This window comes from Neodiprion virginianus, chromosome 3 (assembly GCF_021901495.1).
Source record: "Neodiprion virginianus isolate iyNeoVirg1 chromosome 3, iyNeoVirg1.1, whole genome shotgun sequence".
Classification (NCBI taxonomy): Eukaryota; Metazoa; Arthropoda; class Insecta; order Hymenoptera; family Diprionidae; genus Neodiprion; species Neodiprion virginianus.
In genome coordinates, this window is record NC_060879.1 from 34,422,234 (window position 1) to 34,433,735 (window position 11,502).

General features: G+C 35.3%; 4 protein-coding genes across 7 annotated transcripts; 2 read left to right on the plus strand and 2 right to left on the minus strand.

Annotated features, from left to right (window-relative positions):
- The first annotated feature begins 658 nt into the window (after positions 1–658).
- LOC124301343 (protein ABHD11-like) lies at positions 659–4,165 on the plus strand. 2 transcript variants are annotated; one of them, XM_046756261.1, is made up of 5 exons: positions 659–1,241; positions 1,534–1,688; positions 1,763–1,928; positions 2,555–2,920; positions 3,229–4,165. In XM_046756261.1, the coding sequence occupies exons 2-5, from the start codon at positions 1,564–1,566 to the stop codon at positions 3,538–3,540; spliced, it is 969 nt and encodes a 322-aa protein (XP_046612217.1). In that variant the 5' UTR covers positions 659–1,241; positions 1,534–1,563; the 3' UTR covers positions 3,541–4,165. The 2 variants fall into 2 exon arrangements, with proteins under 2 accessions (XP_046612217.1, XP_046612216.1); XM_046756260.1 differs by lacking the exon at positions 659–1,241 and having other exon boundaries at positions 1,269–1,688.
- Positions 3,688–6,996, minus strand: LOC124301344 (protein unc-119 homolog). Of its 3 annotated transcripts, XM_046756263.1 has the most exons (5): positions 6,909–6,996; positions 6,643–6,830; positions 5,841–5,954; positions 5,259–5,558; positions 3,688–4,855 (listed from the first exon to the last, which is right to left on the minus strand). In XM_046756263.1, exons 2-5 carry the CDS (start codon positions 6,785–6,787, stop codon positions 4,728–4,730), a joined length of 687 nt encoding a protein of 228 aa, XP_046612219.1. In that variant the 5' UTR covers positions 6,788–6,830; positions 6,909–6,996; the 3' UTR covers positions 3,688–4,727. The 3 variants fall into 3 exon arrangements, with proteins under 3 accessions (XP_046612219.1, XP_046612218.1, XP_046612220.1); XM_046756262.1 differs by having other exon boundaries at positions 6,643–6,987; XM_046756264.1 differs by lacking the exon at positions 5,841–5,954 and having other exon boundaries at positions 6,643–6,988.
- A 330-nt stretch (positions 6,997–7,326) lies between these two features.
- LOC124301346 (transmembrane emp24 domain-containing protein 2) lies at positions 7,327–8,967 on the plus strand. Its single transcript, XM_046756265.1, has 3 exons — positions 7,327–7,569; positions 8,040–8,389; positions 8,701–8,967. Exons 1-3 carry the CDS (start codon positions 7,443–7,445, stop codon positions 8,848–8,850), a joined length of 627 nt encoding a protein of 208 aa, XP_046612221.1. The 5' UTR covers positions 7,327–7,442; the 3' UTR covers positions 8,851–8,967.
- A 122-nt stretch (positions 8,968–9,089) lies between these two features.
- Positions 9,090–10,494, minus strand: LOC124301348 (39S ribosomal protein L18, mitochondrial). The gene is made up of 3 exons (XM_046756268.1): positions 10,083–10,494; positions 9,699–9,812; positions 9,090–9,450 (listed from the first exon to the last, which is right to left on the minus strand). The coding sequence occupies exons 1-3, from the start codon at positions 10,280–10,282 to the stop codon at positions 9,213–9,215; spliced, it is 552 nt and encodes a 183-aa protein (XP_046612224.1). The 5' UTR covers positions 10,283–10,494; the 3' UTR covers positions 9,090–9,212.
- Between the last annotated feature and the right edge of the window lie 1,008 nt (positions 10,495–11,502).

Sequence of the window (11,502 nt, forward strand, 5' to 3'; positions counted from 1 at the left end):
TATTACTATTATGTTTGTTAGTTGGTAAAATTCGAGAATAAAACCACAGCATTTCATGACTCACACAATCGACAAGTTCTTACACTTTTAGTACGTGTTTTTCATTGACGTATTTACATAAGGGATAAAATATCCTAATATTTGGAGCGAAAGGATATTTATAACTTGAAATACGTTTGTAATTCTTTTTTTTCTTTGACTTTTTTTAATATTGATTATTATTTTCCTATAAGAGCCCGAAAACATGTCCTGAACGGAAAAAAAGGAAATAAACACACTTTATTCCTGCGACATGCATGCATGCCGAGTGCATTTTCTTAGGGAACCTCTATTTTCATTCGATAACAAATTATGAAAATTGCACTCGGTGCATTTAGTCACTGTAAAATATTCCTGCTATGACGTCACCTCTTGGGAAATTGATGGTGAGTTTCAGAACACTTCCACAGTATTCCATTTACCCGTATGTTAATTGGATTTGGGACCGTACAATCAGGACTCTAACTCAAAAAATACACGCAGAACGTGGCAGAGTCAACCGCTGAGAAAATACCAAAAGATTTTTTGTTTTCTAGCTGTAACTTTTGAATTATTCATCATAGCGACTCAAGACTATTTGCAAATGTTTTTTTTCGCGTAACCACGTCAATGTAGTGTTACCTTCGGTCAACTGTGAACGTACGAAACAATGAATTCCAACGTTTTCCAACATTACTCAAAATTTTAGCAATTCATCAAATTCTCATTAATAATCAAAACGATAAGCCTACAGGTCTATGTCCTTGAACTTCTTTCAGAAGCTCATTATACAAAAAGCTGTCGAAAGAAATTAAATTTTTCTGATCGACACTGTTTAGAGAAACTGCATCAAAACGATAATCGTAAATTTGAATTTCTGTACATCTATTGCAATACCTATATCTATAATAATTCAAACAACACTTTTGAAAAACTGCCTGATGGTGGGGCCGTAGGTGCACCTGTTTGCCAAAAGTATACAAGGACTATAATTAAAGAAAAATATCTGTATTTATTCTTTGCCAAATGTGGGGATAACCTCTAGTCGACCGCTTTGAGGTCGAGGAGTGCAGCTGTGAAGCTTGCATGACAATACTGCATATAAGCTAAACGGATGATCTGGATTTCCCGCAGTTTTTTTTTTTTGCTACTGAAAAAATCGAGCTTCAGACTCTGAAATCAACAAAAACTTTACAAGACAAGAAGCAGTTGAAAAGAAGGAGGTCAGAAAATTGCAATACAAATTATAATTCACCCGCTACACTCTGCGTTCATTGAGCGCGGTTTTCCGTTTTCATCCAATCAAGTGCCGACTGCGTTTGGCGCGCATCAAGCGCAGGAATTGGAATTTAATTTTCCCGATACACCTGAGTTGTTTATCCCAGTTCATGCCAGAGTCGAAATTTGGCATGCAAAGAAAATCTAACCTTCACACTGCCGTAAATTCAGCATTCGTGACGTAATGTCAGTCAAAACTCTAGTAAACATCTATTAAAATTTACTTCTGTACTTCAGGTCTATTGTATTCGGGTAAAAACTTTCAAAATGATTTTTGTCAGCTGGCGGAATGCTTGCATGAAATATCCAACAGAATGTAGGTTAAAGACGCTCGCTCTTCTTCGACGAAGACAACCGTTTCTGAATCGCCAATTATACAACACACCGGCACGGTAGGTATCTCTAGACAATTCTTATCTCTCGGAACATCTAAATATCTGATCTAATTCACTTTTAATGTCCACAGCTCTGCTCCCGTAAAGTTGGCCTATGCGGCCTACGAATCAACAAGTGGAAACTCTTCGACAATAACAGAGGCCCCAGCTCCTATAATTATTATTCATGGTCTCTTTGGGTCTAAGAATAATTGGAACTCATTGTCAAAAGTAATACACCAAAGAACTAGTCGCAAGGTAATTCAACAGGGTATGTATACCCTTAAAATGGACTGGTTTTTTTAAACCAACATTATACTTTTTTTTACCAGCAGTAATTGGAATTATATTCAAAAAATTCTCAAACCTCAAACTTTGATATCATGAAGACTCATTTGCTATACACGTTACTTGGAATCGAACTATAGAAGTATTAATTTTACATACCATGAATGTACCTTGAAACAGACCCTTCTGAGTCATGCAGTCACTGCATGCGCCAACACATGTACAATTTTTACCGGCAGAGAGCGTACAGATACATATTGCTGACATGAATTTGTGCATGTCTCGGCACAAGCAGTAACCGCATTTAGAAATTTCGAATAATGCATCTGAAAAATTGAACGTAATAAATTTGAATCACAATTAACTCGTGAAACATTTGTGAAATATAATAGAATGTACTAAGAGCAGTAAAAACCACATTTACCTGAGAACTGAAGTCTATTAAAAAGGTATACACCCTCAGCAGGAAAAACGTCTGGATTTCAAATAATAAAAAATAAATATCTCTTCAAACTTAGCCGGCATCAATCTCAAGATTTTACCATACAACTATAATTTTCGAGTTTTCTCACCATGTGATATACTCATTGATTCAGGTCATAGCTGTGGATGCCAGAAATCATGGCGATTCGCCACATTCTTCGGATTCTACATACGCTGCTATGGTAGACGATATAGTTCTTTTGGTAAAAGATCTTGGAATCAAGAAAGCAGTAATGGTTGGCCATAGCATGGGTGGTAGAGTTATGATGTATTTGGCTTTAACTCATCCGGAACTAGTGGAAAAATTGGTCTCTATTGATGTTTCACCTACAAACCATAGCCCGAGTCTCCTTTCCATGGTATCACTTTTTGATGCTATGAAAAATGTGAAACTAGATGAAAATGTGTCATTGTTCAAAGCTCGTAAGATGACTGATCAACAGTTATCTGATTCCATTAATTCTGCAGCAATTCGTCAGGTATTTCATTCATAATTAGTATTACACCAAGGGATCAACCACTGATCAGTTTTAGGTATGTCAAATCTCAACTGATTGGAAAAATTTTCGCCGGCTCGTGGTCAGATGTCTTTATAGGTAGAAATGGTCTAACAACTTCAAACTCTTGATGCAAGTTGATATTGAAAGAACTTTCTAGATTCCTTAAAGCAACCTACATCTAATATTTACAGTGGTCAATCACTTATATTGCACGTATATGGTTATCAGTTTTTTCTATGTAGTGAAAAAATTTCATCAACTTTTTCGATCATGAATTTTTGTTCTAGTTTTTACTGACAAATCTAGTTGAGGCTAAAGATGGAAAATATAAGTGGCGCCTCAATCTACCGGTACTTGAGAAGCACTTCAACAGTGACATTAGCAGGTTTCCAGCAACAGACAAAACCTTTAACGGCCCCACTCTCTTCATAGGAGGCGATAAGAGTGATTACATTACTGTTGAGGACCATGTGAGAATCAAAAGATTGTTTCCGGAAGCAAAAATTCAATATATACCTGGGGCAGGTCATTGGGTTCACTCAGAAAAGCCAAAAGAGTTTCTGGACATAATTACTTCGTTTATCAATGAAGCACAGTAATGGTAATTTTAGATAGGACGATGAATCATTTCATACGAAAAGCTGAAGAGTTTGAAATCACTTTACTCTTTAACAGGATATTCGCTGTGATAATGTTTAGTGCAATTTACATAGTTTTATAGGAATTATCAGAAAATAAAAATTGAATAAGCACGGCACTGAATTCAGAGTTTAGTCTGACGCATAGCGTTTTAGCATCTGCAGTAAGTGACTACGCTAGGCTCAGAAATTCAGTGATGTATTTTTCACTGCGACGCAGTGATAATTATTATGGTACAATGCTACCTCAATTCACAATAAGTGTATCATAAACATATATCACATAAATAATTAATTAAATTCAACAAATCAATATGCAACATCTTTTAAGCCTTTGTTGTAGAATAACAATAATTTGGTGCTACTGTGCCAAGTATACACATCTTTTTTCACCAATGTGATATTATACCCGTGCGTATCATTTGTGCGAGGGAAATGTCACGCATTGAAGATATATGCTTACCAAAAGGAGCAAAAGTTGTCTGATCACACATATACTGGGACGTTTAAAAAGGTTCATTAAGTAGTGTTTTCTTAAACCTTTGAAAGTGTTGTTTGTAACATGAAAATGAATTTCTATAAATTTGGATTTTCGCAAAAATATCAGAGGTGCTGAATTGATATGTTAAAAAATTGTAAAATAAGAATAGCGTCAGTTGAATAGCACGTAACTTTGCAAACGGAATTGTTTAGATACTGCATAAATCGAAGAGTTTGAAAGTTGTGTTCATGCTATGTTTTGAGCCTTCCGATCCTTGTGTTGAAACATTTGTATAATTAATAAAAAATTTATTGCAAAACCTGTGATCAAGTCACCGTATGATTACTTCTGCTGCCATCCAGATTTAGAAAGATTCTATACTAGACTCTATACAAAAAATTGGGAAATCCCAAAGTAAAAACAAACAATACTGATTATCTTTGCACACACTCTAATGTATACAATATACATACGTAGATTTCCTATTTTACTCTGCGCGATGTAATCTTTCAATACTGAAAGATTCATTAAAAATAGCAGTCCTTTCTCTGAACGCTCGTTTCATTAAAATATTATTTCAAATCCCGTAAACCCTTGCCACACAGGACAGCATTGCTTCTTCTAGTAGCATGTGTATTTAATGTGCTTGATTGCATTAAAAAGTTGATTAAAACAGTTCATAACCAAGTCCTCCGTCATAAGCGTAGTCTGCTTTGTTGTGCATGACCAGTCGATCATCAACAAAATAGAATGAGTCTGATCGAGTTTCAAATGGGTTAGCAATCATCTCCGATACTGGAATAATAAATATAAATATTAAGTTATCAAAGGAATGTGCCTTGGGAAATATATATTGAACGTTCAAATTGTTGAAATTTGAACGATTCATTCCTCACATACAATTAGCTTTATGACTATGCTTTGCGATAATTGAAAATAAAGAAATCTGGTGATATGATCTAGGTAATCTGTCAAAATACCAAATAACATAAAAAAAACTCTTAAAAAATAATCTGCTAAACAAATAACTATGTGAATGAATAACATTATGATTTGTAAGACAAGCAAGCATTGACAAGCTATAATGAATAAAATAAAACGATGAATTATTTCGATTTATTTATACTAAATTTCTAACTACTTTTCAACTCAAAATTATATGACTCCAATTCCGTTGTTCTATACCTACTTAACTTACCCAGCTCTGGAGGAAGTGCTGGAAACTCATAGATATGTTCGCACGTATTCTTGCTATTTGGAATACAGAAGCCGAATTCAAAGTCAAAAGTCTTCAGTAGCTTGTCACGAAAAAAATGACGTTCAATCATCCTGAATTTATTTACTGGACGTGATCCAACCATAAACTCCACAGTAGCCCCAACTGTTTTCAGTTTTAAAAACTGTGGAGTGAATTGATACCGCACGAATCGTCCTGTATTTGGATCACATCCTCCTGCCTCCTCCGTTTCTGGATCCGGATCTTGATTCCCTTCGCATTCTAAAATACAAGAGTATATTTTTATCAACATATTTAATACATTCTCAGAAAATTTTTGATACTAAATCAGACTACGTAATTGGATAATTTGATGGAAAATACATTCTGGAGAATTTTGAAATTGGTAAACTAATTGAGGTTTCCAGCTGCTAAGTGATTCAAATTCCTAGAAAATTTTATATTACTATGGTTTACAAGTAAATCATAATAGAACATAGAGTTGAAAGCTTTACAAGCCTCTGGTTGCCCTTTTAGTAACCCTGGTTAATTTTGAATACAAACCTGTCACAGGAGGTTTGGCAATTTCAAACAGGACTGTTCCTGTTTCTAGATCTCTTATTTGAAACCTAGTAAAGTCTATATCATACACATTTGCTTCTGGTGAACATAAGTACTCTGAAAATTGACAATAACGAGATGTCAAAAGCAAGTCATAAATAAAATTAGTGCTTTATATAGCATGTCTTACCACCTAAGACAACTACATAAAAAAAACATATGTAATTTGTAAATATATCAACTTGATGGGCAAATGTATTAGAGAGGATGGCTATAAGAATCAAAATAGGCACTTGTAATTGAAAATTTGAGAAAATGATGAAAGAATTTGATAGACATAGAGCAAGATATTTGCGTTGACTGCATTGACCTTTTTACCTTCAGACACATTCTAAATATTAGCCAAATTATTTATGCAATACAAATGCTGTCATGACCTGAATGAAATTTTAATTAGGTTCACGATGAAAATACTTATGCTAATCATTTACTCTACATTTCAGCTGAATCAACAGCAAGTATAAATGTTTGATGAAGCAAAAGCGTGACTACAGGTATTGCAGTTGATGACGTTGCATCGAAAAGTAAATCCAGCAGATTTTGTCGGTCATTTTACAATAGGATATTGATATGACTCCTCGAAGACATAGCTGTGAATAGAGATCTCAGATTGTTGAATTTTTTAATGTAACCATCCCCTTAATTTTGTCCTTAAGGACGTGCTGACGTAGCAGTATGTCGGTTGAAAACTGCAAACATTCAGTGTTATTTTAAATGAAAATAGATAAAGATGTGGTAAATTTACTGTCTGTGATGGTGGGCATATGTAGAACCATATCCGGAGTTACAGGCTTGCTGTCAAATACTCCGTTTCCATTATTTTCATGGATAACAGTTGGAGTGACTTGCACATTGGACCCACTTGTTTTATTTCTGCTCACTAGGCTCATTATTTTTTAAAGAACTTATCGATCTGTCGCGTATAAATAATCGCTTTGAACACAAATAAAATGCGTTGTCTCTATAATATTTATTGATAAACTAGTTAGGCCCAACTATTAACAAACTTACATCTAAAAATTTGACAGCTACTTTGACGTTCGGCGGATTGATTTTGACGCGACTCCAAATTTTCCAAAGCAACTCCCTCTGTGATGTATCGTATCATTCGGGTAGTGGAAAAGCGTACGTCATCATTTTCTTTAGGCAATAAAGCGAAATTCCCTAGTATGGGAGAAAATTGTTTTTATCACCACACGCCAATATCAGCAAGAATGCAGCATGTGGAATTTAGTTCAAATTTAGCGGGACTTTGGTTGAATACGTAGCTTATAACCGGGTGAAGGATTCAACTGGATAAAACTCCATCGAGGTTTAATTATATATGATTCAAATTTGGCGGATTTTCTCATTATTAACGAGCGACCACTGGGGGAATTTTCCAGTAACAACGCGGGGATCTGCTTTCGATGTTGGCAACCGACCAAAAAGAAAAGCGGCAAGCAACAGTGACGTTACCAACGAAGACGGGGTCATCCTGAGTACGTGGCGCGCCGAATAGTTAGCAAATATTATATACTAGAATAAATAATTAATGAATGAAAGATGAATTTACTTCTGTGTTATGGATTGCTACTTATTTGGAGCGGCTATGCGAACTCATATTCGATAACAGTTGATGCTCACGCTGAAGAGTGCTTCTTCGACAAGGTGGAATATGGCACTAAAATGGGTTAGTTTTTACTCCAATTTTCTAGATAAATATTATTCCTGCAATTGCAAGTCGTAGAGAAGCATTAATGGACTAAATTTTATTCATAACGTATTGCTGATCCAATTTTACATTAGGTGAAATCATTAATATGCCCAAATTTTATTCGATTTTCGTAGTTGACGGTCTTTCATAACCTTTTAAACTGCGGCGTTATTCATACTTTCAACAACAGTTCTATCATCTCGGTACCCAATTACAGATTTATCGCATATCCACGAAATCCTTTATCGAAATAATGCTGTTCAGTCTCGACACTATGATCAGTTTCAACAGATCTATTCTTTTAAATTATACCACGTTCTATATTCAGTTAATCAACATTTCAACGTTGTTTCTTGTAATGTCTTTGCCAATGACGTGCTCGCTGATCTGCCAATAGCTCAGATATTCAGTAACATTTTTTTCCTTTTTTATATTCAAACATTTAGGTCTCATGTTCGAGACGTCAGAAGGAGGGTTTCTTGATATAGACGTTAGGATCATTGGACCTGATGGAAAAGTCATTCATCAAAGTGAACGAGAGACTAATGGAAAATACACATTCTCAGCCCATACTGCGGGTGTGTATACTTACTGCTTTGGTAATCAGATGAGTACAATGACACCAAAAGTGGTAATGTTCACCATGGATATTGGTGAACCTCCCAAACATGGAGGAGAGGGCGGTGATGCAGAAGGCCAGGAAGGCGATGCATCTAATCATGCAAAATTGGAAGATATGATCCGAGATCTAAGCACCAGTTTAACTGGCGTGAAACATGAACAAGAATATATGCAGGTATACACATTTTCATCTCTCTAAAATACCATTCCTATGAATAAAATATTTAAACGAGGCAAACTATCCTCAACAGCCAAATTTTATCATGTTTTGATGCAATAGTTTTGAGCAAATTAGAGAATATTCCACATTCTTTGCACATTTACTAGTGATTACGCTGGAATATTTTTAGACTTTCTTAAAGAGTCCACTCAACTTTTCAAAAATTTTGTTATCCAATTTTCATTTGGTGTTAAAAGAAATCATTCGAGCATATAGAAATTAAAAATTCTTTAAATTTTCATTCGATCTGATTTAAAATGTTTCAGGTCCGAGATCGAATTCATCGCGCTATTAATGAAAGTACCAATTCTCGAGTGGTGATGTGGTCCTTCTTTGAAGCACTAGTACTAGTTTGTATGACCCTAGGTCAAGTCTTCTATCTGAAACGTTTCTTTGAAGTCCGACGTGTTGTTTAACAGAGTTTAATAATAGCTATAGTTTGTCCAAACTCATTGTAAGTTTTTTTTTATATGTACAATTAAATTATACTAATCATAATTAGGGTATAATACATCTCTGCTTTCAAACATAAATTTTTGTATTGCAATTTTCTTTCAACTTACAATTATTCTCTCCACTTAGCACTTGTGAATCAGGTGTAAGATATGGTTTACTATAAATCTCAAAAACAGTGTGTAATTTCAAAAACTTAAAATATTTGTATCCATCACTTTTATTTTCAACTCATAAATATTTTGATAAAGCGTTGAACATTAATGACCTAACTTATACTCAATAAGAACTAAATTTTAGTATTTTTCTCAATGCACAATGTGAACTATTCAATGGTAGGATCCCAAGGCTTTTCAGGTCTATGTTGGTCCCAAGGATTAGGTTTCTTGTATCTAGTTGGTTCTTTCAATTCAATTCCCCCATTCTCTAATTCTTTAATAAAGGCCTCCATTTTTCCGCCCTTAGTAACTTCTATATGACAACTAACCATAGATATACCTGATTCCAAACATCGCTGCGCCAGCACTCTTCCTAGGTTTATATAGGCTGCAGTATCTGATAACCTTTAAAAACAAGATTGTCATTAATGCTCAGTGGCCTTCCGCTGCAAGTCGTCAAAGATTAACTGCATAGAAATTGAACTTTGAAACCTGTTGTTTGTTGCTACCACTTTTGTAACAGCCTTAAACAGTGTAGTCAATTTAATAGAATTCATCTCATAATTGAGTATTGAATGGTATTGTCAAACTCAAACCAATTATTTGTGATATTCAGACTTAGCTCTACTCTGCTGGTAAAAAGAAGAAGAAACCTGTAAAGCTGCTTTTTGATTGCCCAATCTTTGGTTGAAACTGTGATAACTGGTCCATTTTCAAAATGATGAATTTCAGCTGCTACGTGACGTGGTGCTTTGGTGATCTTTAACCTGCATTCAGAAACTGATAATGTAGAATTTGTATTTGAAAAAACAGCATTCCTCTGTTAGTATTTTGTTTCTGACAGGCGAAGAGAAAATAGTAAATATGGATGTTTATATTTAGAGAGCAAAGCGCCGATTTTCGGTTCCTTTCAAACATTCACAATCGTTCAAATATTAGCAACTGATGACGTTCGAACATTGTATTTATAGAACAAGTTAATATCGTAATTTTCATGACAACCAATAATAGTAGGTAAATAAATATTGCCATCTTACGTGTGCCAGTATTCTCGAACTTGCCTATCCAAGTGATAACCACTGGGTTTCCGAGCAATTCGAAGTAGTTCTAGGTTTCTTGGATTCCGGTTTTTCACAGCGTTACAATTTTCTATCAACTCTGCATTTCCGTGAATTGTTCTGGAGCTAGCTCTCAAAGAGGATTTCACAAACCCCAGTGTTTTTGTTATTCCGTTCATTTTTCACTATCATTCAAGATTATAAAAGATCACACGAAACCAGTACCCACTACTAGCAGTACTAGTGTGGACCGAATATAGGTTAGGTTATGCCTAGTGAAAACCACGGACAAATCAGGAAACAGAGTGTGGCAGGGAGGGGCAGAAAGCCTCATTGGGTTGCGTGTTTCAGCAGAATTTTCAAAATTCGTTCACGGAAGATTGGTAAAAAAGGCTCTACGTCGTTTTAATCGTTGACTAAAAAATATTTTCCGTCAATGTTTTAATTAAAAATCAACTTAGCTTCAACATCTGAAGTAAATCCATTTTGGAATTACTGATTAAATTTTATATTTCAGTAGATAGCACCAAATACACTTACCGATATATTTACCGATTCTCGAGATGATTTGTATTGATGCAAAGAGACATTGTTGTTGATCCACTGACTGTACTCGAAAATCCTGACACTGGCCATTGCACTGGCTTATCGCCACGAACGATTTTACGTGACGCAATGGAGAATATCACTGGCAGAAAATCTGCGACAATTCTTTAGCCCAAAGATGAAACGAGACTGCATTCAAAAATGCGCTGCACTTGCCAGTATCCACGGAGACTACATTTTGACTAACTGATAGAAGTTTAAATTTTTGGCGACTTTAAATCACCACGAACACAAATTGAAGCAGCAAGTTTTGTTTGTTCAAACGTATTTACGACGGGAGTTGACCGAGCATACATCGCGTCAATCCCACCATAAACCGAATTACCAGTACAAACTCAAATATAGACGACTACTGTCCACACTTCGTTAATTGCAAAACCGACTAGCATTAACAATTAGAAACCAATACGCGAAGATCGGCCGTGAAATTGGCGGTAAATTACAAAGATGGTGGCGATGGTGGCACCTCGGTTATATTTGTTGATGGTCGATTATTTACAGTGGGTTTCTTGTATTTGACACCTGTCGAAAACGAATGAGCCGAATGACTCATGTGATTAGTCAATATTCAAAAATCAGTATACTGTGACGCCTCAGCTACAAAAAAGAAGGAACTTCCTGAATGCCACTATCAGTCACCTGCACTTTCTGATCTCACCAAAATCTCTCCGTGTAAAAGATTGCCGATGAATATATGTCACTGTGTTCTAAATAATTTCCACCAAAAATTGTGCAAAATCGGATCTGGGAGATGATCAAATATCAAATGCAGATATTTGCATTTATAATATCA

Bases quoted from the DNA above. Each gene is read 5' to 3' on its own strand.
- LOC124301343 (XM_046756261.1), top strand. From the start codon at position 1,564: ATGATTTTTGTCAGCTGGCGGAATGCTTGCATGAAATATCCAACAGAA. The intron at 1,689-1,762 runs GTAGGTATCTCT...TAATGTCCACAG, and splicing joins TTATACAACACACCGGCACG to CTCTGCTCCCGTAAAGTTGG. The intron at 2,921-3,228 runs GTATTTCATTCA...TTTTTGTTCTAG, and splicing joins ATTCTGCAGCAATTCGTCAG to TTTTTACTGACAAATCTAGT.
- LOC124301344 (XM_046756263.1), bottom strand. From the start codon at position 6,787: ATGAGCCTAGTGAGCAGAAATAAAACAAGTGGGTCCAATGTGCAAGTC. The intron at 5,955-6,642 runs GTAAATTTACCA...GTCAATTTTCAG, and splicing joins TATGCCCACCATCACAGACA to AGTACTTATGTTCACCAGAA. The intron at 4,856-5,258 runs GTAAGTTAAGTA...TTATTATTCCAG, and splicing joins AGCACTTCCTCCAGAGCTGG to TATCGGAGATGATTGCTAAC.
- LOC124301346 (XM_046756265.1), top strand. From the start codon at position 7,443: ATGAATTTACTTCTGTGTTATGGATTGCTACTTATTTGGAGCGGCTAT. The intron at 7,570-8,039 runs GTTAGTTTTTAC...TCAAACATTTAG, and splicing joins GGAATATGGCACTAAAATGG to GTCTCATGTTCGAGACGTCA. The intron at 8,390-8,700 runs GTATACACATTT...AAAATGTTTCAG, and splicing joins ATGAACAAGAATATATGCAG to GTCCGAGATCGAATTCATCG.
- LOC124301348 (XM_046756268.1), bottom strand. From the start codon at position 10,282: ATGAACGGAATAACAAAAACACTGGGGTTTGTGAAATCCTCTTTGAGA. The intron at 9,813-10,082 runs GTAAGATGGCAA...TTCTGAATGCAG, and splicing joins GTTCGAGAATACTGGCACAC to GTTAAAGATCACCAAAGCAC. The intron at 9,451-9,698 runs GTTTCTTCTTCT...TTGTTTTTAAAG, and splicing joins ATCAAAAAGCAGCTTTACAG to GTTATCAGATACTGCAGCCT.